This window comes from Lampris incognitus, chromosome 8 (assembly GCF_029633865.1).
Source record: "Lampris incognitus isolate fLamInc1 chromosome 8, fLamInc1.hap2, whole genome shotgun sequence".
In the NCBI taxonomy this organism is placed as follows: domain Eukaryota; kingdom Metazoa; phylum Chordata; class Actinopteri; order Lampriformes; family Lampridae; genus Lampris; species Lampris incognitus.
In genome coordinates this window covers 13,588,070-13,612,207 of record NC_079218.1, presented here as the reverse complement: position 1 = coordinate 13,612,207, position 24,138 = coordinate 13,588,070, and the positions used below count along the sequence as shown (strand labels likewise).

The following is a 24,138-nucleotide window of genomic DNA, read 5'->3' as shown; positions in this document are numbered from 1 at the left end:
AATTTAGAAAACAAAATTTTCAGTCATGATCACAATCAAATCAGACTCATTTGGGATTCACATATTTTCTGCATGGAAGGAAGCAAAATCATAGCCACTCTAATCTGGTCTGTTCTGTCTCTTTCTCCTTTGTAGGTCAGTCCGTTACACACACACACACACACACACACACACACACACACACACACACCTCTGCCCATCATCATGAGGTTGTTAATAGTCCTCCTTCACATTCCACACTCACATGTGTTTTTGTTCTGCAGCAGCAAACTGCAGGAATTTAGCAATGGGTGTTTACTGTCAGTTAAGCTGTAAAACACGTCTCAGCTGAGATATTTTTACTGTTCGCTGTAGAAAACCGACAACGTAAACAGCGTGAGGACAGAAATACTTATATCATATCTTTTTATTTATGTATTCTGCCACTCTTTGTTAATCTTACATGATAATTTTATGGAGCCCAGAACCAAGACCTCCTCGCCTTCACTTGTGTATAATGTGACCCAGCTTTCCAGCCTCTCTCGTTTTGCTTTGCCGCCTGTTAAAAACCGTACATCTCAACATTTACATAGTATGGGAGGTGAATTTGCTCCAGAGACCCAGGTTTAAGACTTGGTTCCTCTGGTCCCAAAAGGGTTTCACACCTACGTCATATGGTTTGACATGCTTCCTGTAGACTAGCCGTGTGAACCCTATCTGGTGTGAGAGTAACTCTGAGTGAAACGAGGGGAGTGATGATTTGATGTGAAGCTTTCTGCTGTGAACCAGGAAGGGGTGAAACGAAGCATCGTTGGCAATTTAGAGCCACTTTGTCCTTTCCCATGACTCAAAACAACACATCCTGTCCTCCGAAACCTCATTCACACACACCACCCAACCTGCAGACCTGCCCTCAAGTTTACGTTTCAGGTCCTCGTTTGAACGCGAGCCGCACTCGATATTCTGTCGAAGTTTTATCAGGAATTTTCCAACTCATGACCTGGGAACACTTATGGAAGCATTTCCAAATGACGATAGTGTGAAGAAAAGCCGTCAGATTGCCATATTAAGTTGCTTTTACAGGAGCAAGTGAATCAAATCATGAGGAACGTGTCCGTGACTTACACAGCAGGCGGACAAAAACACATATTCCAAATTTCCCAAAAACGACACCACCAAAAATAGACAAAAACAGAGAGAACAAAGCAAAATAAAACAAACAAACAAACACACACACAAAAAACAAAGCAAAAAACACACAAACAGTTAACAACACAATCCACTCAGTGCAACACAGTCCAAAAATTCCACTGACCAGAGAACGAACGCCAGCCAGGATGACTGTTGGAACTGCCAGTCTGCATGGGCTAGTAGTTAGCTTAGCCTGCCCCGCTTCCGCATCCTGTCAGACCACCCTTGGGGTTTCCTCCTCGGGTGCAGCTCTGGCAGGGCCTTGGTTCCTGGACCCACCAGACGCAGCAGACCAGGCCCCCCCAGCCAGGCACCTTTTGACACACCTTCCTGCACTCCACACGACAACACTAAAACACAGTCAATGCTAGGCGAGGCTGCTGCCAGGCCACCCTTGGTGTTATTGGAACTGCCGGTCTGCATGGGCTAGCAGTTAGCTTAGCCTGCCCCGCTTCCGTGTTCTGTCAGACCGCCCTTGGTGTTATTTCTTTGGGTGCAGCTCCGGTCAGGGCTGTGGTCCCTGGGCCCACAGGGCGCAGCAGACCAAGCTCCCCCAGCCGATCCAGCGTCAGCTCTCCCAGCCATCAAATGAAGACGAAACAAACTTAGACGTGGACAAAGACACTGCATAAAATAAATAAATAAAATTAATAAATAGTTAAACTAGAAAAATCATTAGGGTTAGAATTGCCGTAGTTTACGATATAAAAACTGTCCATGTGTGGGTGGAATGAGGCAGAAGAGACCTTCATATCATGAAGGTGGGTATGTGAACAGAGGAAACCACCGTCTTAAGTAATGTGAATTTGAAGGCTATTAAACCCGTTTTCCATTTGTGGCCAGCTAGCAGGCTAAAAGGAACTAGAAAATCACCCTGTGTACCCACAATTTCATGCACTTCTTTCCTCATTTTGTTTTGGATCTTAACCAAAAGGTGCTTCTGTTTTCTTCAGTACAAAACAAACCAGATGGATGTTGTTAAAGGGGTGGGGGGAGGAGGGGCTATTGGCTTCCAAACCTGTTCAGGTAGCAGAGTCAGGTTAAACCTCAGCCTATTTTTTTCTTTCATCACCTCCATACGCTCCCTTTCTCTGGTGGAATGATGGGAATGTTCCTGAATCAGCTACGCCCCTGCAAAGCGAAGGACAACTTTCCCCATCAGTCGACATGCATCATAAAACCACCAGAGTCCTAAACACAATTCTAATTACTTCCAGTTCCATTGCATTCCAGGTATGGAAGTGGATTTTGTGGTTAAACGCTCCCAATTTTAACTGGAACGTTAAATTAGCATCACAGTTGTGTAGATTGTAAACCGAATGGAGTCTGTGCAGAATAATAAATGCTTAGTGTTCTCACGTCACTCATCTCTAAAACACTTTAGGCCCACTGTGAGGTGCTTCAATGAGGCTAAATTTAAACTTCCCATGTAGAGCATTGTTGACTGACTTGTTTCAGAGAGGTTGTACGCAGATTTAGAGAAGTTAATAAGTATGTGTGAGATGTGTTAAGGGATGGTGAAAGTAATCCTGCTGGGTGGAGGTAATGGAGCCAATACGAGAACATGTACATCTAATTAAAAACAATGCATCAACCTCCCTAGGCTCTGTATTATTACCAAGTCATTATTTTCATTATATTTTTATTATTATTATTATCAAACTGTCAGCAGCATTATTATTAGATAGTTGAATGGTTAAATCACTATGCTCACTGTTTTCAATGATACTCATTACAACATGTACAAACCTGTATATCTTACATAGACTAAAGTACAGACATGTAAACCTGAAAGTTAGGAGCAAATCTATCAAAGGTATTAATGTGTCAATTAATTCAACAAGGAATTATATGTGCAATTTGGAGTGGATTATAATGCTTATACCGTGGTCACTTGCACAGAAATTAAAACGAAAGCATTCACTTCTTTTTTTCAGAATCAGAATCATGTTTATTGGCCATGTAGGTTTGCACATACATGGAATTTGACAACAGTTTCATGGCTCGCTCAGTGTACTTAACACAGAATAACAACACTACAACACAACAATCTTCAGATATATATACAAGGATTGACTTATACAGGTGAAATAAGAGGTGATATGCTGCAGAGAATATATCAGAGATGCTGAAATAGATGTTAGCAGGTTACTTACATGCCTGAGGTAGATGTACATGACAGGGCGTACCAGTATATGTACAATGTACAGTACAGTATATACAATATGGTTGGGTTTATTTAACAATGTTAAGCGTTCATTTGAATGACAGACTGCAGAAATAAATTGTTTTTATATCTGGTTATTTTGGGGTACAGTGCTCTGTAGTGCCTACCAGAGGGGAGGAATTGGATCAGGTTGTGACCAGGGTGTGATGGATCTGCAGTGATGTTGCTTGCCCTTTTCCTGAATCTGGAGGTGTATTAGTCCTGTATGGAGGGCATGTTGGCACTGATGTTTTTCTCTACAGAGTTAATTGTCCATTGTAGTTAGTCCCTGTTCTGTTTGGTGGCTGATCCAAACCAGACAGTGATGGATGTGCAGAGGACAGACTGGATTATTGCAGTGTAGAACTGAATGACTGCTGGGATAGGCTCCAGCATCCCTGTGACCCGGGCAGCAGGATAAGCGGTTTGGATAATGGATGGATGGAGAACTGAATCAGCAGTTCCTGAGGCAGTTGAATTTCTTGAGCTGGTGGAGAAAGTACATCCTCTACTGGGCCTTTTTGATGATTGTGTCTATGTTGGATGCCCCTTAGGTCCTGGGAGATTGTGGAACCCAGAAATCTGTAGGTTTTCACCGTAGACACTGTGCTGTTGAGTATGGTGGGGGGTCAGTGTTGGGGGGCTCCTCCTTAAAGCCACTGTCATCGCCACTGTTTTGAGCTTGTTCAGCTCCAGGTTGTTATGACCGCACCAGAAGGCCAACTGTTCAACCTCCTGTCTAAATGCAGACTTGCCACCATCCAGGATAAGGTCAATGATGGCTGTGTCGTCTGCAAACTTCGGCAGTTTAACAAATGGGTCACCTGAGGTGCAGTCATTTGTTTAGAAGGACAAGAGTAGAAGGGAGAGCACACATCCCTGGGGGGTGCCAGTGCAGATTGTCCGGATGCTGGATGTGATTTACCCCAGCCTCACCAGCTGCCTCTTGTCTGTCAGGATGTTTTTAATCTGCTGGCGGATGGGGGCTGGTATAGTGAGCTGGGTGAGTTTGGAGTGTAGGATATTTGAGACGATGGTGTTGAACGCTGAGCTGAAGTCCATAAACAGGACCCTTGTATATGTTCCTGGGGAGTTGAAATGTTGGAAGATGTAGTGCAATCCCATGTTGACTGCATCTTCCACTGACCTTTTTTGCTAGGTAAGCAAACTGCAGCGGGTTGAGCAGGGGGCCTGTGAGTTCCTTCAGGTGGGCCAACACCAGTCTCTAGAAGGATTTCATGACCACAGACATTAGGGTAATGTGCCTGTAGTCATTTAATCCTGTGATACGGGGTTTCTTGGGGACTGGGATGAAAGTGGAGCTCTTGAAGCAGGAGGGGACTTCACACAGCTCCGGTGATCTGTTGAAGATCAGTGTGAAAATGGGGGCCAGCTGGTCAGCACAGACGTTCAGACAGGAGGGTGACACGCCATCCGGGGCCGGTGCCTTCCTGGTCTTCTGTCTCTGGAAGAGCTGGTGCACATCCTCAACACAGATCCCAAGTGCGGGTGGGGGGTTGGTGGGAGGGAGAGAGTTGCTGGCAGGGAGTGCAGCTGGTTGTGTTGTGGCCGGACAGGATGAGGGGTGGGAAAATTTGCTTATCAAACTGTCAGCCCTGCAGTGTTCCCTGCAGTGTAGGGGGGATGGTCTCCTGTAGTTGGTAATGTCTTTCAAACCTCTCCAGACTGATGCTGGGTCGTTGGCAGAAAACCTGTTTTTCAACTTTTCAGAGTATCACCTTTTTGCCACTTGGATCTCCTTTGTGTGTGTATTTCAGGCTTTGTTATATCGGATCCTATCTCTACTCCTGTAGGCTTCCTCTTTGGCCTGAGGAAGCTGCCTGAGTTTTGCTGTGAACCAGGGCTTATTGTTGTTGAAGGTACATAAGGTTTTGGTGGGCACACACATCCTCACAAAAGCTGATGTAAGATGTCACAGTGTCAGTAAGTTCATCTAGGTCTGTAGATGTAGCCTCAAAAACACCCCAGTCAGTGCAGTCAAGGCAGGCCTGGAGCACCAATTTTGACTCCCTGGTCCATTTCCTCACAGTTTTAACCGCAGGCTTTTCAGATTTTAGTTTCTGTCTGTAGGTTGGGATAAGATGAATCAGACAGTGATCAGAGTCTCAGGGCTGCATGGAGGACAGAACGATAGGCATCCTTTAATATTGTGTAGCAATGATCCAAAGTATTTTTGTCCCTGGTGGGACATTTAACATGCTGTTTGTATTTTGGCAGTTCATAGCTGAGGTAGCGTTAAGGTGAGGAGCTCGGACATCTGGAGGGAGGTCGGAGTAGAGCCACTGCTCCTTTGCATTGAAAGGAGCCAGTTGAGGTGTTTCGGGCATCTGATTAGGATGCCTCCTGGGTGCCTTCCTTTGGAGGTTTTCCGGGCATGTCCAACTGGGAGGAGACCCTGGGGTAGACGCAGAACTTGCTGGAGGGACTACGTGTCCAATCTGGCCTGGGAACGCCTTGGGATTCCCCAGGAGGAGCTGGAGGGTGTTGCTGGGGAGAGGGACATCTGGAGTGCCCTACTTAACTTGCTGCCACCGCGACCCAACCCTGAAGAAGTGGCTGATGATGAGATGGTGGCTGAGGTTTGCTCTATTAATATCCCCAAGGATAATGAGTAGGGAGTCTGGATATTTGCGTTCCATGTTTGTAATTTGATCAGCCGATGTTTTAATGCCTCTTTAATACAGGCTTGGGATCGTATATAGACACCGATCAGAATAAATGATGAAAATTACTGTAGTGAATAGAATGATTTACAGTCACTGATAAAGGTCTCTAAGCGAGGGTTGCATGATTTCTTCAACACTGAAATCCGTACACCAACCTTCGTTTATGTAGAAGCATACACCACCACCCCGTTTTTTTCTGATAGCTCCGTTTCGCAGTCCGCCCGGAGGAGTTGGAACTGCGGCAGATGAAGTATAGTGTTCATGGTATGCTCACTAGGCCAGGTTTCAGTGAGACACAGGGCGGCAGATCTGGAAAAGTCCGAGTTTTTTCCCGTTTATGGGTAGGAGTTTGTCCATCTTGTTGGCCAGAGTTTGGACATTCGTCAGGTGGACTGACAGGAGCGCAGTTCTAAATCCCAGCTGTCGCAGTTTATCGAGCACTCTGGCTCACTTCCCTCTTCAGCGTCTTCATCATAGTCCACACAGGGCTGCACCGATCAAGACCTCAGCAAGACTTTTGTTAAAACATTCAGTTAAAGTCGGTAAAAAGTCTGTTTAGTTTGTTCAGTGGACAATTGGAGGCTAGGGAGGTAACAGAGTCACTTGTTTTTTGTTGAACATTTTGGACTCAGAATTAAAAGGTTATGAGGCAGAGGGCCTGAGGGTAGTGTGCAGCTTCAGAAAACAGAGGAAAAAATGACATCCAGGTAGGGTGGCGGTCTATTCTGTTGCCTACCAACACGGGGATTGGCAGTTCAAATCCCTGTGTGACCTCCGGCTTGGTCGGGCGTCCCTACAGACATAATTGGCCGTGTCTGCGGGTGGGAAGCCGGATGTGGGTATGTGTCCTGGTCGCTGTGCTAGCGCCTCCTCTGGTTGGTCGGGGCGCCTGTTCGGGGGGAATAGCGTGATCCTCCCACGCGCTACATTCCTCTGGCGAAACTTCTCACTGTCAAGTGAAAAGAAGTGGCTGGTGACTCCACATGTATCAGAGGAGGCATGTGGTAGTCTGCAGCCCTCCCCCGATCGGCAAAGGGGATGGAGCAGCGATTGGGATGGCTCGTTAGAGTGGGGTAATTGGCCGGATACAATTGGGGTGAAAAACTTATGAGGCAAAAGTTAGCTGCTAAGCTAAAGCTTTGACTTAGAATCAGAATACTTTATTCATCTCCGAGGGGAAATTGGGTGTTTACTGGGCTTGCTACTGGTTCAGTGTGTTGCTATGGTTACACAGAGACTTGGCGTCCAACGTATGAATTTAAAACGGAGTTAAATTTGAGCTGCACTAAGTTAGTGCAGCTCAAATTTAACTCTCAAATTCAACTCTGTCAGAGACCAGCATTCTCTGTGTCTGTGGTCTAAAAGAATGTTTAAAACACAACACAGCCACTCTGATAATTAAACCTGCGATACTCTGGATTCAGATGTGCATCTTTTTTTTAATCGCACAGCCACACTGCTGCCTTTGTCGTTCGCTCTCTCTGTTCTGTTTGCTCGACCTGAAGAAGGAAAACAAAGAGACCTTTCATAGCAAATGAAAGCACACGGAGTTCAGGTTCGAACAGTGGTTGGTCTCATTAGGAATGTATTTCCTGCTCCCTGTGGTGACAAATCTGTTTGGTCTTTGTGCCGCTGGTTCTGGCGCAGCCTCAAAGCTCTACAGGAAGTGCCGAGGGCCATAATACACAGGCTTCATTTTGACTCAGTTGTGCCGCACTTCTTCCCATTCTGTTGAGTTTTGCTCGCCTCGGTGGGGGTTCAGACCCACAGGCTTCTGAACCAGTGATGACTTATCTGAGTCGGTGGACTGGAGTTTGAAAGTTCGAGCATAAAAAGGAAATCAGTGCTTGCATAGATAAAAAAATAAAAATAAATGGAAGGATGGATGGACTTTCTAGACGTCTTCATTCAGGCTGATTTTAAAAAAGATACCAGCCTTCCTAACAGCCTGTCACTGATATAAAACCTACCAAACAAAAACCAACAGACACGGATGGTGGCTCACTGACACTGCAGTTTAGACAGGTGGTTTTTGTTGGAACAGAAACGTGTGTGTGTGTGTGTGTGTGTGTGTGTGTGTGTGTGTGTGTGTGTGTGTTGGTTGGGGAAGGGGGGTTCTCAGCCTCACCTGCTGTGAAATCCTGGCGTGTGATTGGTTCACCAGGCTGTGGTGGAAAGCGTCGGATTGGTTCTGGTCCACCTGCAGCTCAGCATGAAGACCAGAGGACAAGACACATATTATGTCTCATTTCTTTCTTTCTTTCTTTCTTAGGGAACTTTGTGTGTAGCACATTTCTTACACAGAGGCAACTCAAAATGCTTTACTTAAAGTGTTAAGACATTGAATATGAGATATTGAATAAAAAAGGAAACTTTCAAAAGCAGAACAAAAGATTAAAAAAAATAAGATAAAAAGAAACTTTAGTAAATAAATTAAAAGGAATAACTGGAGGAATGAAATAGGCAGAGCTGGTGAACAGTAAGAAGTGAAGGACCTCCATCACGCCGCGTTATCCCTCGTCTATTAGGATGAAAGTTGGAGTACAAATCTGTGTCAAGAGCTTTTTATTGATGAACAAATGAATTTAAAGAAAACGACGATGACAATTACATATCACTTTCTTAATTCATCATAAACTTTGTGTTTTATATAGGGATGAAAACTAACCAAGTGGTAAACTAATGACCAAATAAATATGAATGTTTACTGGATGGCTCCCTGTGTGTCCTGAAACAAGTGTTCAGTTAGAGACACCAACAAAGTCCATTCTCTGAACACTTAACGAGTCCGGCCCTAACGAGCTGCCTGTGAGATTCACCAGAAAAACTAGAAACCAGACTGTGACTTGCCAGATCAGGTCTGACGGTTTCTGCTGGGAGGTAAATGGAGGCTCATGGAGGTCTGGGGAGCTTTCCCTGCACTAAATCCTGTTGACCTTTTTATTTTGTTTGTTTGAAAACACATTAAAATATACGTATTATTAACCATTGCTTACTGGAGACATAAATCAAACATGACCATGACCAGAACGAAGGAGCATCGCAGCGTCTGGGTAGCGTGGTGGGCTATTCCGTTGCCTACCAACACGGGGATCACCGGTCCGAATCCCCGTGTTACCTCCGGTTTGGTTGGGCGTCCCTAGAGACACAATTGGCCGTGTCTGCAGGTGGGAAACCAGATGTGGGTATGTGTCCTGGTCGCTGAACTAGTGCCTCCTCTGGTTCGTCAGGGCGCCTGTTCAGGGAGGAGGAGGACCGGGGGGGAATAGCGTAATCCGCCCACGTGCTACGTCCCCCTGGGGAAACTCCTCACTGTCAGGTGAAAAGAAGCGGCTGGTGACTCCACATGTATCGGAGGAGGCATGTGGTAGTCTGCAGCCCTCCCTGGATCGGCAGAGGGGGAGGAGCAGAGACCGAGACGGCTTGGAAAAGTGGGGTAATTGTCTGGGTGCAATAAGGGGGAAAACAAAAACAAAAAAGAACGAAGGAGCATCTGAATCAATTCAACTCAAGTTTATTTATAGAATCTACTATTACTACTTTAGGCTGCTCCCGTTAGGGGTCGCCACAGCGGCTCATCCGTTTCCATTTCTTCCTGTCTTCTGCATCTTCCTCTGTCACACCAGCCACCTGCATGTCCTCCCTCACCACATCCATAAACCTCCTCTTTGGCCTTCCTCTTTTCTTCTTCCCTGGCAGCTCCATATTCAGCATCCTTCTCCCAATATACCCAGCATCTCTCCTCCACACATGTCCAAACCATCTCAATCTTGCCTCTCTTGCTTTGTCTCCAAACCGTCCAACCTGAGCGGTCCCTCTAATATAATCGTTCCTAATCCTGTCCTTCTTCGTCACTCCCAATGAAAACCTTAGCATCTCCAACTCTGCCACCTCCAGCTCCACCTCCTGTCTTTTCGTCAGTGCCTCTGTCTCCAAACCATATAACATAGCTGGTCTCACAACCATCTTGTAAACCTTCCCTTTAACTCTTGCTGGTACCCTTCTGTCGCAAATCACTCCTGACACTCTTCTCCACCCACTCCACCCTGCCTGCACTCTCTTCTTCACCTCTCTCCTGCACTCCCTGTTACTTTGAACAGTTGACCCCAAGTATTTAAACTCATACACCTTCATCACCTCTACTCCTTGCATCCTCACCATTCCACTGTCCTCCCTCTCATTCATGCATATGTATTCTGTCTTGCTCCTACTGGCTTTCATTCCTCTTCTCTCCAGTGCATACCTCCACCTCTCCAAGTTCTCCTCAACCTGCACCCTACTTTTGCTACAGAGTGCAATGTCATCCGCGAACATCATAGTCCACAGAGACTCCTGCCTGATCTCATCCATCAACCTGTCCATCCCCATTACAAACAAGAAAGGGCTGAGCCGATCCTTGACGTAGTCCCATCTTCACCTCAAACCCATCTGTCATTCCAATCGCACACCCCACCACTGTCACACTTCCCTCATACATATCCTGCACCACTCCTACATACCTCACTGCCACTCCCGACTTCAACCACTAAGTTTATTTATAGAGTACGTTTAAAAAACAACAACCGTTGACCAAAGTTCTGCACACTGACAAGACAAAGTGCTTTATGATCTCACTACATAAGGCGGTAGATAGACGGAGATAAGACATCAGAGCTGTGAAGTTGAACCTGCAGGACACACGGGGTTTGATGGACAGGTGTTTGTAGAGAGTGAAGGTGCTTCTAACAGCCGGGCTCAGTATTACATAATGATAACTAGTTAGACGGCTCTGACACACCAGCCTGTGTGTGCTTGGCTCAGATCACATGGAGGTGAAGTGTGCATGCAAAGCAAAGGGAGGTGCCAGAATGAGAAGTATGTTAGAGGTGTGGTCCTGAGACAGCATGACTTACTGCGGAGTCTGATGGCTTGTGGGAAAACTTAACCATTTTTCTTTTGCAGGTGGGTGGGTGTACACCTTGTGACAGTAATGACACACCAATCCTCTCATCTTGCCCTTGAGCTGATCAGTCAATCATTATGATGGACGTATTTCTTGGTGTTTGTGTAGTCGGACCTGCACAATTTTTGATTTTGGTGTAATCTGTGGAGTTAAACAATCATTGATGTATGTTACTGTGAGCAGAAGAATAACTGTTTTTTTTTTCAGAATAATAGTAAGCGGCAGTATACACAAGACTAAAAAAATGAAATAATAATAATAATAATACATTTTATTTGTGGGTGCCTGCAAAGCGCTCAAGGACGCCTTACATAACACAGTTAAAACAAGCAGCACTGTATCAGACAGCATAAACTCAAAACAAGGCAGGGTAGACGATGAAAAGTTAACACAACAGATAAGTATAAAATCATCATCTGCACAAAACTCGGTGAAGCATGGATCAGACTGAATACGCCAGTTTGAGAAGGTGCGTTTTGAGATGGGATTTGAAGGTTGAAAGAGGCAGTATGGCAAATGTCTTGTGGGAGAGAGTTTCATAGGCGGGGGGGCAGAATGACTGAAGGCTCCAGACCCCATGGTAGTCAAGCGGGCCGATGGTGTAGTGAGTTGGAGAGCAGGAGAGGATCTGAGAGTGCGGGGGCGTGTGAATATGAAGGAGTTCAGAAAGATATGAGGGAGCTAGGTTATTAAGGGCCTTAAAGGTGAGGAGCAGGATCTTGAAGTCAATATGGTATGTACCAGGGAGCCAGTGGAGTTGCTGAAGAACAGGAGTGATATGATCTATGGAAGGAGTTCTGGTAGTGATACAGGCAACTGAATTCTGGACCAAGTGGAGTTTGTGGAGACACTTGAGAGGAAGACCAAAGAGGATAGATTTGCAGTAGTCAATACGGGATGTAACCAGGGTGTGAATGAGTATGGCGGTGCTGTTAGGTGTAAGTGACGGGTGAAGACAATTAATATTGTGTAGGTGGAAGTATGCAGACCGAGTAACATTGCTGATGTGGGCTTGACAAGATAATGTGCTGTCCAATATGACACCCAGACTGTTAACCTGAGGGGAAGGAGGAACTATAGAATTGTCAACAGTCAGAGAAAAAGTATCAGGTTTAGCCAGAGTAGATTTAGTGCCTATGAGGAGAACCTCAGTTTTATCACCATTAAGTTTGAGCAACTTGTATGAGAACCAGGATATAATGTGTAATAAGCGGTCAGGAAGGGAAGTGGGCGGAAGTGGAGGTAGGCTCGGTGGATAGATAGAGCTGGGTGTCATCCATATATATGAAATAGGAACGGAATATATGAAATTGCAGCATTTGTTTTTTTTCATTTGACCTCTGAACTTTTGTCAGTTTTGTCCTTTCTGTCCAAATGTCTCCTTCACTGTACTCGCATGCACACACCTCCATCCTTTAAAAAATTATGGACTGATATTTTTGTAAATCTGCTTAATAGATTTGTTCTTCTCCTTTGCACTGAAATGTCTGCTAGCTGCATGGATGTACCATGTATGTACCTCAGTAGCAACTGCAGTTGTGTGTAACTGTATAGTACTATATGATAAATACATAATAGCTCTAATATATATGAGGTTTCTGGACACTGGTTATCACAAGAGTCAGCATAGTGAACAAAAAAAGCAAAGCTAATCTTTGTTGTTTTAGAAATTATAATCATGAGAAGCTGGTTCCTGTGTGAAATCTTAATTTAAATATTTACTGTGAAATAAGCTCTCATTTAGAGAACTCAAAGCAGTAACTGTTGAACTACAGTTGAAATGCTTTTTAAAAAAAATCCAAACAACATACAGCACCATTCAGAAACTAGTAATAACACGTTCTCTGCTCTGCCACCAGGAGGAAGAGGAGGAGGAAGAGGAGGAGGAGGAGGTGGAGGTGGAGGAGGTGGAGATCATCAATGTGATCCAGCAAAAGCCTGTGGAGAAGGTGACTGAGAGGGTCTTCAAGACGGAGACCAGGAGAGAGGTGAGGGAGATCCCCCAGCCCACCAAGATGGACACGCGTTTCTTTGGCGAGCTGCTGGCTGAGGTCTACAGGAAGAACTGTGACATCCACTCCTGCATCTCCGAGCATGTGGCCAAGATCCGCGGACGGTGAGTCACAAGTTGTGTTCAGTTCAGTAAACCCTATTGAACCTACAAAAAGGTAAAGCACATGAAGAAGAAAAGGAAACTCGCCCTGGAAACAACCACAACGTGTGAATGTTTCCCGCTTCATCCCTGCAGACGGACATATGAACTGTTTGGAGATTTTTATGTTGGCCAGTGGTTACGGAGTTTCAGGACCACGTCAAGTACCAATAGTACACAGGCCTTAGAGAGATGGGGGGGGGGTATTATTTACTTTGGGAAGCAAATACACTCTCCTCTCTCTCACTCTAGCTCTTGTTCTCTCTCTCTCACATAAACACTCATGCACATCCTGTCATGCAGCTCTTATCGCTATGTCTTCTCCCTCCTCCAGGAAACATCAGCTGGACCCCAGTAATGACTACAAGGTAAGTGACCCTGTCTCCTTGTTTTACTGACCAGGATAACTGATCCCGTCTCTATGGTAACAGTCCAGTATAACTGGCCCTGTCTCTATAGTAACAGATCCCGATGAGACCTCTTAGATTCTACCCTGTCCTGGCACCGCCCACACCCAAAAGATAAAATGATAATATAATCCTTATTTAAATTGCACACGTGAAAGCAGTTTCTGAATGTTGAAGGACCAAGACAAATAAAACCATTAAAGCCATTAATTTTTTTTTATTTTTTTATAAATCAGATTAAACAGAAGGGTTAAAACAAGTCCCTGCCATGGGAAGAGAAAGAAGACAAAGATAACAAGGTTGAAACAAAATCAAAGCCAGTAATTATAGTAAGGCCTTTAAATAAAAGTATGTTTTGAAAAGAGATTTAAAGGACGGTACCGAGTTTGCTGGCCTCGGGTTCTCACGGGAGTCATTCAGAAGCCAAGGGGCCCGACAGCTAAAGCCTGGTTACATTAAATGTAAAGCCTGGTTACATAAATGTAAAGCCCGGAGCCAGAACAGATGCTAGGCACAATCAGAAACAGGACTGGGTCCACCATTCATTGCTACATTTGTCCCCTACTTTGTGTGTAAAGTCCTTACTATGTTGTTAGCAATTTACTAATTTGGGTTGAACCATTCAAATGTAAGGAATGTGGTAGCTAGAAAAGTCTTAATGTGCAAATGCATTGCGAGGCAGACATTACAGCAGCCGGCTAATCAAAACTGTTCATGCAAGTAAATATGGAACCATTTTCCCCATTTTCAAATAATAGACTGCTGGGATAGGCTCCAGCATCCCCACGACCCTGAGAGCAGGATAAGCGGTTCAGATAATGGATGGATGGATGGAAGTTCCAAATGGTTTAAGGCATCTATTGATATGTTTGTTGCGGTTAAAGTTAAGCTAGGCCTTTTTCTGTCATTGCTGTTTTTTGATACAACGTTACAGTTCTCTGTTAGCTAACTCCCACGGCTACTTTTTTTTTTAGTGAAATAAAACATTTTACAAATCCACTGAACTCTACAGAGTCAAAGATTACAACACAGGTCAACAAAAAACAGAAAATGGTGAGGTAACCTGTAGGCCTTGGCATGGCTTCCAGCCTACAGAGCCCCCCCCCCAACCAAATCAAAGAAATCAAACAAAAAATACACATAAACCACACACAGTATACTGTTTAACTAAAATCCAACATTACCCTCCCTCCTTCCCCAATCACAACAAAATTGCTCCCCTCTACAAATCCACCAACAAACTCTTCTTCTCTAACATAACCATGCAACATATTAACATCTCTTTCCATTATACTCCTAAAATATTCCACACCTCAACTTTCCTCTTTTCATAATGGGCTATATTCCTCCTTAGCTTGACAGCTAAGCTTAACAGCTACTCCTCCTAGCTGGTATGTGTGAGAATTTAGGAACAACAAAGTTCTTAGTAATTACTACTAGGAGCAGTGCAACCTGTGTGTGTGTGGGGTTTAAATTCTGACTTAGTAAATACTTACATGACAACTAGACTTAGTAAGGACTTACAAACAACTGTTACAACCAGCCCAAGAATCAGATTTATTGGCCAAGTATGTTTCCCCATACAAGGAATTTGACTGACCTTGGCTGAAATAGATCATACTAGACAATACACAATACACCATACATAGACAATATATCACAATATACAATACACATGATATACAACAGCAGAAACAAAAAGGTTTGGGGTAAAGGAGGTTACAAGTTTAGAGTACTCAAAATACATAAATTATGTATGGATGAGCTGATTATGCTCAGTGGAAAGCAAATATTAATTGAAGTACATATATCATATTTCCCGGACTAGAAGTCGCACTCAGTGAAAAAGCCGTTGTTGCAAGTTAAAAAACATACAAGTTGCCTCGGTGTAGAAGTCGCCTTTCAAACGAGTCACAGATTAAACAGTGCCATCTGGTGGCCGTAGTTGGTATGCAGTAAATTTGTCCAACAAATTTACATTGTATAAATTACTTTGGAGTACAAGTCGAAGAACCAGCCAGATGAGTAAAAAAAACCCCAGCAACTTAGAGTCTGGGAAATACGTTAGAGTATTCCACTAAAATAATACTCAGAATGTATTGGTTATTAAAATCCATACACTGTGTTTGTAGTGTATGTTTGAGTGTGCAAAGTTAGAAATAACCATTTGTGTGTGTGGGCAGATGGAGAGAGAGGAGGTGGAGGCTCTGATCCCAAAAGGAGCCACTGAGCTCACCAAACAACAGATCCGATACCTCCTACAGGTAACACATTAATTTTTCTCTGATTTAATAGCGCTTATATCCTTACTCTAATTACATTAATTCTGTATTAATATTCATTTTCAATGATACTCACATTTCTTATGCTGCTGCAGCGATTCAGTATGACGTATTCAGGCAGAGTGAGTGACTGAGTGTGTGTGTGACAGAGAGTGAGACAGCTTGGTAATATAACATTCAACAATTCTTATTACTGCTTTTGTTTGCAACCTTTGTATGGTCTGAGGTTCTCTTTCCCCGAGTGTCTTTTACAGCTGAACTCCTGTCTGTCTGTTTGTGTCTCTCTCTCAGACCCGTCTCACTGCAGATAAAAGCATGCGTCTTCTGTTGTCTACGTTCAGCAGTCTGAGGGAGGAGCTGATCCACATGTCTGACGACCTCAGGGTGAGAACAGCACTCACTGACTTTTTACACTAAACACATACATTTGGCTAGGTTTTATTGTGGTGTGTGTGTGTGTGTGTGTGCAGGCCCGAGAGGCACACATTGTGTAGACTCCCAGTTAAAGCAGGTCTGTTACTGACACTTGGCTAACCCTTTCTTCAAGATCAGGTGTTTGTTTTCCCAAAAGCCAACCACCAGGTCATCGGCACGCTGCTCGCTTCCATAACGTTCACTTTACTTCATTATTACTGGAATATTTAAGTTTATTCGTGATGTCAGGTCCCTTAAAGTATTGCTAACATGTTAGGCAAGATATATTTTCATATCATCTATTAATCAAAACAATAAATAATTAAGCTCGATGTTCATTATGAGTTCACGGATGACAACTGTCCTCCACCTCAGGGGTCAACACAGTTACTGTCTGCTGATACAGTTTGCACATACATAGAGGTTAAAGGTACAATATGTGGGTTTATCTACATGTCCATAGGAGTCATGTAGTTGTGCTAATCAAAGTATTGCTTTAATTATATCACCCATTTATTTATTTATTTTGGTGGACCCCCCCCCCCCCCTTCTCTCCTGGGCCATCCTGGTCGCTGCTACACCCCCTCTGCTGATCCGGGGAGGGCTGCAGACTACCACATGGCTCCTCCCATACATGTGGAGTCACCAGCCACTTCTTTTCACCTGACAGTGAGAAGTAGCACGTGGGAGGATCACGCTATTCCCCCCAGTTCCCCCTCCCCCTTGAACAGGCACCAGTACAGCGACCAGGACACATACCCACATCCGGTCCCCCCCCCGCAGACACGGCCAATTGTGTCTGTAGAGACGCCCGACCAAGCCGGAGGTAACATGGGGATTCGAACCAGTGATCCCTGTGTTGGTAGGCAATGGAAGGGGGAATAGACCAGTACGCCACCCAGATGCCCACCATTTATTTTTCTTCTTAAAAGAATATGATGACCCAACAAAATCTGTTATGTTGTGGTGTGAATTCAAACACAGCAGCTGCTCCCACATGGGAAAAGATGCCTGATTAGGTTTGAAGCCATCAAAACTAAGAAATGAGCCTGGGCACACTGAAGAGGCCCAAAGGAAAAATGCCCCTGTTTTCCTGAGCTAAAGAGTCTGTCAAGGCCAGAACCCATGACGATGAGACAACTTGGACTTCTCCATGATGGACTCTGTAGTTAATTTCTTCTACTCTCTCTCTCTGTTCCTGTCTGTGTCTCTCATCCCAGCGTCTGGAGAGTGAGAAAGAGTCTCTGGAGAGGGATCTGAGTTTTAAGGACGACCAGGCTCAGCAGTATGATCGCCTCCTGGAGGCTGTACGAGAGAACAACAGACAGTTACAGGTATACATACGTGTGTGTGTGTAATATCTAACCGAATTATATATATATATAAAAAAGCAGACATTCAAGTGTGAAAAATAATATTTGTGGGGGGGGGGGGGAGCACAACCACAGCTGTCTGCCTTGTGAATTCTCATGAGGGCCTTGGCCACTGCATGATGGACAGGAGTCACACAACATCACTTTAATTGGTTGAAACTGAAATGTAGGTCAAGCTGAAACGAGCAAATAATTCAACAACCGTGTGGCAAAGATGGCAGAGAGTTCACAACCCAACTCGGCCTCAGGGAGACCGATTTTCACTCCGGACAATCTCAAAAGGCCTGTTGGGAAATAATTGGGATCTTTTTTGTTTTTCGGTTCACCCCCCCTCCCTTTTTCTCCCCAATTGTAACTGTCCAATTACCCCACTCTTCCAAGCCGTCCCGGTCGCTGCTCGACCCCTCTGCCGATCCGGGGAAGGCTGCAGACTACCACATGCCTCCTCCAATACATGTGGAGTCGCCAGCCCGTTCTTTTCGCTGGACAGTGAGGAGTTTCACCAGGGGAGACGTAGCACGTGGGAGGATCACACTGTCCCCCCCGCATTTCCCCCTCAGCCCTGAACAGGCGCCCCAACCAACCAGAGGAGGCACTAGGCCAGCAACCAGGACACATACCCACATCCAGCTTACCACCCACTTGTTCCCAGGTTGGACAGCTCGATCAGGGGTCATTACACAGCGTGTACAGGTGGTCTGATGCCGAACAGTTCTCTGAAATAGCAGAAAGCCACAGGAACATAGGTTTTGAAGCGGAAGTCTGGGAAATGATGGGCCCGGGTCAAATTGCTGCCCTCGCTAGGGTACCCTCTACCACGTAGAAGTCCTGCATCAACACGTCTCTCTTTGGCTTGGAGCTCACCTTACCCACTGTGTAACCTATACCCAGCTGGATGGCACCTTTCAGGGCGGAGGATGCGGTCTTCTTGTCGGTGGTCTCTCCTGAGGCATCCACGCCTCTATGGCCAATCTCCTTCCCCTAACCAGGCTGGCCTGAGGAAGAAGGCATCTCTGTGATGAAGGCCTTCTTTCCAGCAGCATTGGTAGTAAATGTTTGGCATCCCTTGTGTTGGAGTCTAAAGTTGGGGTCGAGTCGGCATGTGATCAAGTCAGTTCTATTGGTTGCTGCGGGATTCAGGAGAGCTGCCTTGACATTGATTGGCACTGGCATATCAGTTTGGGAGGAGGAGCCATCTTTCCCCTTGTGCATAAGAGACAGAACGAGAGATGATATAAACAGGTAGAAGAAACAGTAGGAGGAAGATTACCCAATGCGACACACTCATCATGATCTTACTTAGTCTTTAACCTTGTAGAACCTTTTCCTTTATTAATCGTAGCCATCTTCCTTAAACCTGTTATGAGTTTTCTCAAACGGAAACTTTTTTTTCCTCCAACAAATCAAAACCAACTATTTTATGCAAAGTCAGCACGCTTTCAATAAAATTTCCTGTATCTGGAAAATACTCAAATACTTTCACAGATTTTTCGAAGGTGTCATCTAAGAAACCATTAATTTCCTCTAGCGTGTACAGCTCTCCCATGTGTGACTGAGTCTGTAACAGGGTTACAGACAGAGTCAGTGTCATACCCTATTTCCCCCACCTTATCCTCACCAGCAACTCTCTATAATGCACAACTCACCCTTTCTCTCCTTGGCACCACCAGCCCGACTTTGGTCAGGTCCAGCTGCTGGCCCTTTTCTGCTGCGTTCTCCTGCTGCCAGTGTTTCCTCTACTCCTCCTTTTCTTTTCTTTTGTTGAGACAGCCGAGCAGTCATCAATTACATTCTCACTGCCTGAATCAACTCGCTGTTCCCTTACCTGATTATCTGCCTGCCCGCTGTATCCCTCTCCTGCCTTGAGCTCAGTCGGCGGGGTACCGCCCCCCTGCGGAGCACTGGTGTTAGTGCGCTCCTCGGCCAGTCTGGCCCCCGGCTCAGGGCACCCCTCGGCTGGCCTGTGAAGGCTGGCGTACACCATGTACTGTCCCTCCCCATGCTTCACTCTGAAGGAAACCTCCAGCGTCTGTGACGGACAATTCAGATACATGAACACCTGTCTCTGCAGGGACTGGACATGTTTCAGTTTATCGTTCGTACAGCCTAAACCCACAGTCCTAAAACTGCTCGCCAGCTTCCCGAAGCGCTGCAGCTCCTGCTGCAACACCTCAGTGGAAATGAACTGGGGAACAGCGGAAATGGTGACCCAGGTGGAAGCCATGGCGAGCGGAGAAACCTGCAGATAGACGCTATTCAGAGATGCCACTTGCTGTTAACTCAGCCACAAAACGCTCCTCTTTCAGGAAAATAATCACACCTTTGTTCATCCTGGAGGCATAAGACAGGTTAGCGTTACCCACACGGTCTCCCACAGCCAGGAGAACCGCCAGTATCAGAACAGATGGATCTGAAACCATCAGCCCTAAAGACAAAAAAAAAAAAACCTACCAGAAATTGGATAAATACTTTGAACTTACTAACAGCAGGTCACTCTCACCAAACGCACACACTCATACACCGGCTCCCAGCATGCACTGAGCGCGAGAGAGAGAGGTATATGATCTTTGAACGAAGTTTTACTGTATAGGACATTATTTTGTTTATTTTGTAATACTTAGGTATGTAGATCTTTTAAAAGACATATTTATGTTGAAATAAATATCCCTACACAAGTAGCTATGTCTCTCATTGTATTGGTTTGCCCTCTTATGTTCATAAGAGGGCAAACATGAGGACATGCGCAAAAATATATTGGAATGGGTTCGAACCTGTGTTTTTTAAGAAGGAATTAATCGAATGTCATTTTTGGCCAATTTTGACAGCCCTAGTGTGTAGTGTGTGTCTATCCGTGTGTATGACTGATTCTCGGTGTGAATACCTGGTCTCTCTCCAGCTGTCTCTGAAGGAGAGCACTGTGTCCCAGCGGACTCTGGAGAGCCAGCTGATGAGCAGCCTCAGCACCGACTCGGGTTACGAGTTCAAGATCAAGGAGCTGCAAGGGAGACTGAGAGTTCTGGAGAAGGAGAATGAAATACTCAAACAGAAGGTAACATATTACATGTTTTTATATTATGACATAGATATAAAACCGAGAATCAATCGATTATAGTCTTGGAAATCCATTAATTTATTGAGTAAATGTACATTGAACATTTGCTGGTTACAGCTTCACAAATACTAATATTTGCTCGTCTTTCTTTGATTCACATCATTATAAAATTAAGATTTCACCAGCAGTCTTGTTGCCCCCTGAGGACCAGATTGAGAGCCCACTATATATATATATATAGCTATAATGCCTCTAATACACCTGCTTGCTCTCTCTCTAGCAAATGTCTCACAGCAGCAACAGTTTGACCCTGCAGACGAAGACAGAGGAGTTGAGCCGGCAGTACAGCGAGCAGCTCAGCATTTTGACAGAGGACAAAGACAAGGAGATCGGGAACCTGCGGGTGAGACGAGGGAGTCAACAGGAAAAAACATTCCAATGGCCTTTCCATCAGCATAAGGTTGAATGGATCCAAACAGAGTTCATTTCTGGATGTTTGGCACCGTTTGATAACCGCGCTGAATGTGGCAAGGTCACGGTGGTGGGCAGGGCTTAGTGACATCAGTACTCAATGATTGGTTTTACCTTCACGTCGCATCTGATGACACCACATCTGATATGGTGTTGATTTCCTACGACGCCATTCCTGAAATCCCAACTAGCAACTGTTTGTTTTTGGGGGGTTTTTTCCCCCATAAGAAAACCAAACTAAACTAAAACATCTGGATCTATAATGTGGTCGGTGGAGGAGACACTTGTGCCAGCATGACACACTGGTGGATTGGCAGTCATAGCAAAACGCATTATTATCATAGTCTCACTTCCTGTTTTCTCATTGGCAATATTTTCAGAGGAATAACCGGTCATGATTTCAGCTGTTCCTCATCTTCTCTCTCCCTCCCTCCCTCTCTTTTCTTCCTAAAACTTTTCATTTTATGAGCAGGATTATAAAATAATGATTATGTTTGGATATCATCTGTTGGACTGGAATGTTATCTGAATAAATGTACTTAAAAAAAAAAAAATCAAAAAATCTCTCTCTCTCTCAGTCCCAGCTGATGAGGATCCAGACAGAGGTGAGCACTGAGCGGTCCTCCTTGTCCTCCTCACAGAAGAGTCTCCAGCTGAGGATCACGGAGCTGCTCGCCATGCTGGAGCAGCGTCAGAGCCTCATCACGCGACATGAGGAGGTCCGCCTACACTAACCACAGTTCCTCTTTGTTCAGCTCGTTTCTTCAATCGAGGTTTAATTTTAGATTCAGCCTCTTTTTTTTTGTATGTGTACTTCCATATCATATTTACTCATCTCAACTTTTGGGAGTATTCCTCAGTAGTTGTAGCGGTTTCTCAAAACGGCTGCCCCCATATCATTGATTCGGATCTCAAAAATCCCTCCCATCCATCGCAGTACATCCCTGTGATGGACTGGCGGCCTGTCCAGGGTGTTTCCCCGCCTTCTGCCCAATGACTGCTGGGATAGGCACCAGCATCCCGCGACCCTAATTAGGATAAGCGGCTTGGATAATGGATGGATGGATGGATATGAAAAAATAAAAAAAACCTCTATGAAGCAGAATGCAATCACAAGTCACGTGGCTGTCTCGTTGTAAGACCAACGGGTTGACAGCAAACATGTTTTGAAAGAAGGGCGGCACGGTGGCGCAGTGGTTTACACGGTCACCTCACAGCAAGAAGGTCCTGGGTTCGAGCCCCGGGGTAGTCCAACCTTGGGGGTCGTCCTGTGTGTGGAGTTCGCATGTTCTCCCCGTGTCTGTGTGGGTTTCCTCCCACAGTTCAAAGACATGTAGGTCAGGTGAATCAGCCATCCTAAATTGTCCCTAGGTATGACTGTGTGTAGGCCCTGTGATGGCCTGGCGGCCTGTTCAGGGTGTCTCCCCGCCTGCTGCCTAATGACTGCTGGGACAGGCTCCAGCATCCCCGCGACCCCGCGAGCAGGATAAGCAGTTCGGATAATGGATGGATGGATGACCTGAAAGAAAAAGCACAAGTTGTCGTGTTTTCATAGTGTTTAAAAGTGTTCACAACTGCCTTGACAAGTCATCCCTGAACCAAGTTGTGTAAGAGTTTGTGTGTGTGTTTTTGTCCGGACCCACTGTCCTCATAAGGATAGTAAAATCAGAGACCACCTACCTCGTGGGGACATTTTTCGGTCCCTATGAAGAAAGGGGCATTTATTTATTTATTTGTGAGCTGGTTCAGGTGTAGGTTTAGGGTTACAGCTGGGTTTATGGTTAAGCTGAGGTTTAGTATTAAAGTTAGAATTGGGCTGAGAGTTAGGGTCAGGGGTCAGGTTTAGGATCATGGTGTGGAAGGTTAGGGTAATTGTATTATGGTTGGTGTCTATTTGAGGGTTTGGCTTTGGGGAAGTAGGATTTTTACTCCCCACGAGGACAGAAAGACAGGTGTGTGTGTGTTGGGTAAATAAAAGTATTCTTTAGACGGTATATTTTTAATATATCTAATGTACCACACACGTGCTAGTCAGTACACACATCCACCATTAACCTGCCCTGAGGAGGAAGATATTTTCAATTCTTCTTATGCCATCTGTGTCTGTGTGTTCAGTCCTGCTCTGGAATGTGTTTTTGCATAATCGCGTTTACACCTGGACGCAGGCATCTGTCACGTTTATCACATGTCACAAACCTGTTCCAACTCCTCCCCTCTGGAAGGCGCTACACAGCACTGTACCCCAAAACAACCAGATTAAAAAAAAAAACAGTTTCTTTCCACGGGCTGTCATTCAAGTGCAAATTAAAACTGTCAAATAAATCAAACCATTTTGTATATACTGTACTGTACTGTACTGGTACGCTCTGTCATGTACTCTGTCAGAGTACATGACAGAGCGTAGCAGGTATGTACTAACATACATACCTCAGGCATGTATGTAAGTAAGCTACTAGCATCTATTTCAGCATCTCCAATATATTCTCTGCACCATTGCAATTTATCATCTCTTATTTCACCTGTACATGGTCAATCCTTGTGTATAAATCTGAAGATTGTTGTGTTGTTATTCTATGTTAAGCACATTGATAGAGCCATGAAACCCGAGCCAAATTCCATGTAGTGCAAACCGACATGGCCAATACACCTGATTCTGATTCTAATGTAGAACATGTCCACCAGCTGCTAGCTTAATTAAGTTTTCCCAGCCTGGTTTGTTTTTTGTTTTTTTTGGGATAATTTTGCCCATCAAAAATAAACAACACCAGTTATACAGTCACATGTATGCAACAAGGAACAGTGTGGGGATGACTAAAATGATTTTTTTTAATAAAAGTAAACTGACGGAAACATACCCAGTGGCCCAGTGGTTAGCGCCGTCGCCTCACAGCAAGAAGGTCCTGGGTTCAATCCCTGGGGTTGTCCCAGGTCGTCCTCTGTGTGGAGTTTGCATGTTCTCCCCGTGTCTGCAGTGGGTTTTCT

The 24,138-nt window shown here is 45.0% G+C and overlaps 1 protein-coding gene across 2 annotated transcripts in view; it reads left to right on the top strand.

The window, feature by feature from the left end:
* Positions 1–24,138, top strand: part of pof1b (POF1B actin binding protein) — a 56,103-nt gene that overhangs the window by 23,370 nt on the left and 8,595 nt on the right. The window contains exons 3-10 of one of the 2 annotated variants that reach the window (XM_056285114.1): positions 12,877–13,121; positions 13,492–13,525; positions 15,748–15,828; positions 16,138–16,230; positions 17,481–17,594; positions 20,530–20,682; positions 20,966–21,088; positions 21,735–21,875. In XM_056285114.1, the coding sequence (XP_056141089.1) occupies positions 12,877–13,121; positions 13,492–13,525; positions 15,748–15,828; positions 16,138–16,230; positions 17,481–17,594; positions 20,530–20,682; positions 20,966–21,088; positions 21,735–21,875 (984 nt within the window). Of the gene's footprint in view, positions 1–12,864; positions 13,122–13,491; positions 13,526–15,747; positions 15,829–16,137; positions 16,231–17,480; positions 17,595–20,529; positions 20,683–20,965; positions 21,089–21,734; positions 21,876–24,138 lie in introns of both variants that reach the window. The other variant, XM_056285113.1, reaches the window with a different exon arrangement.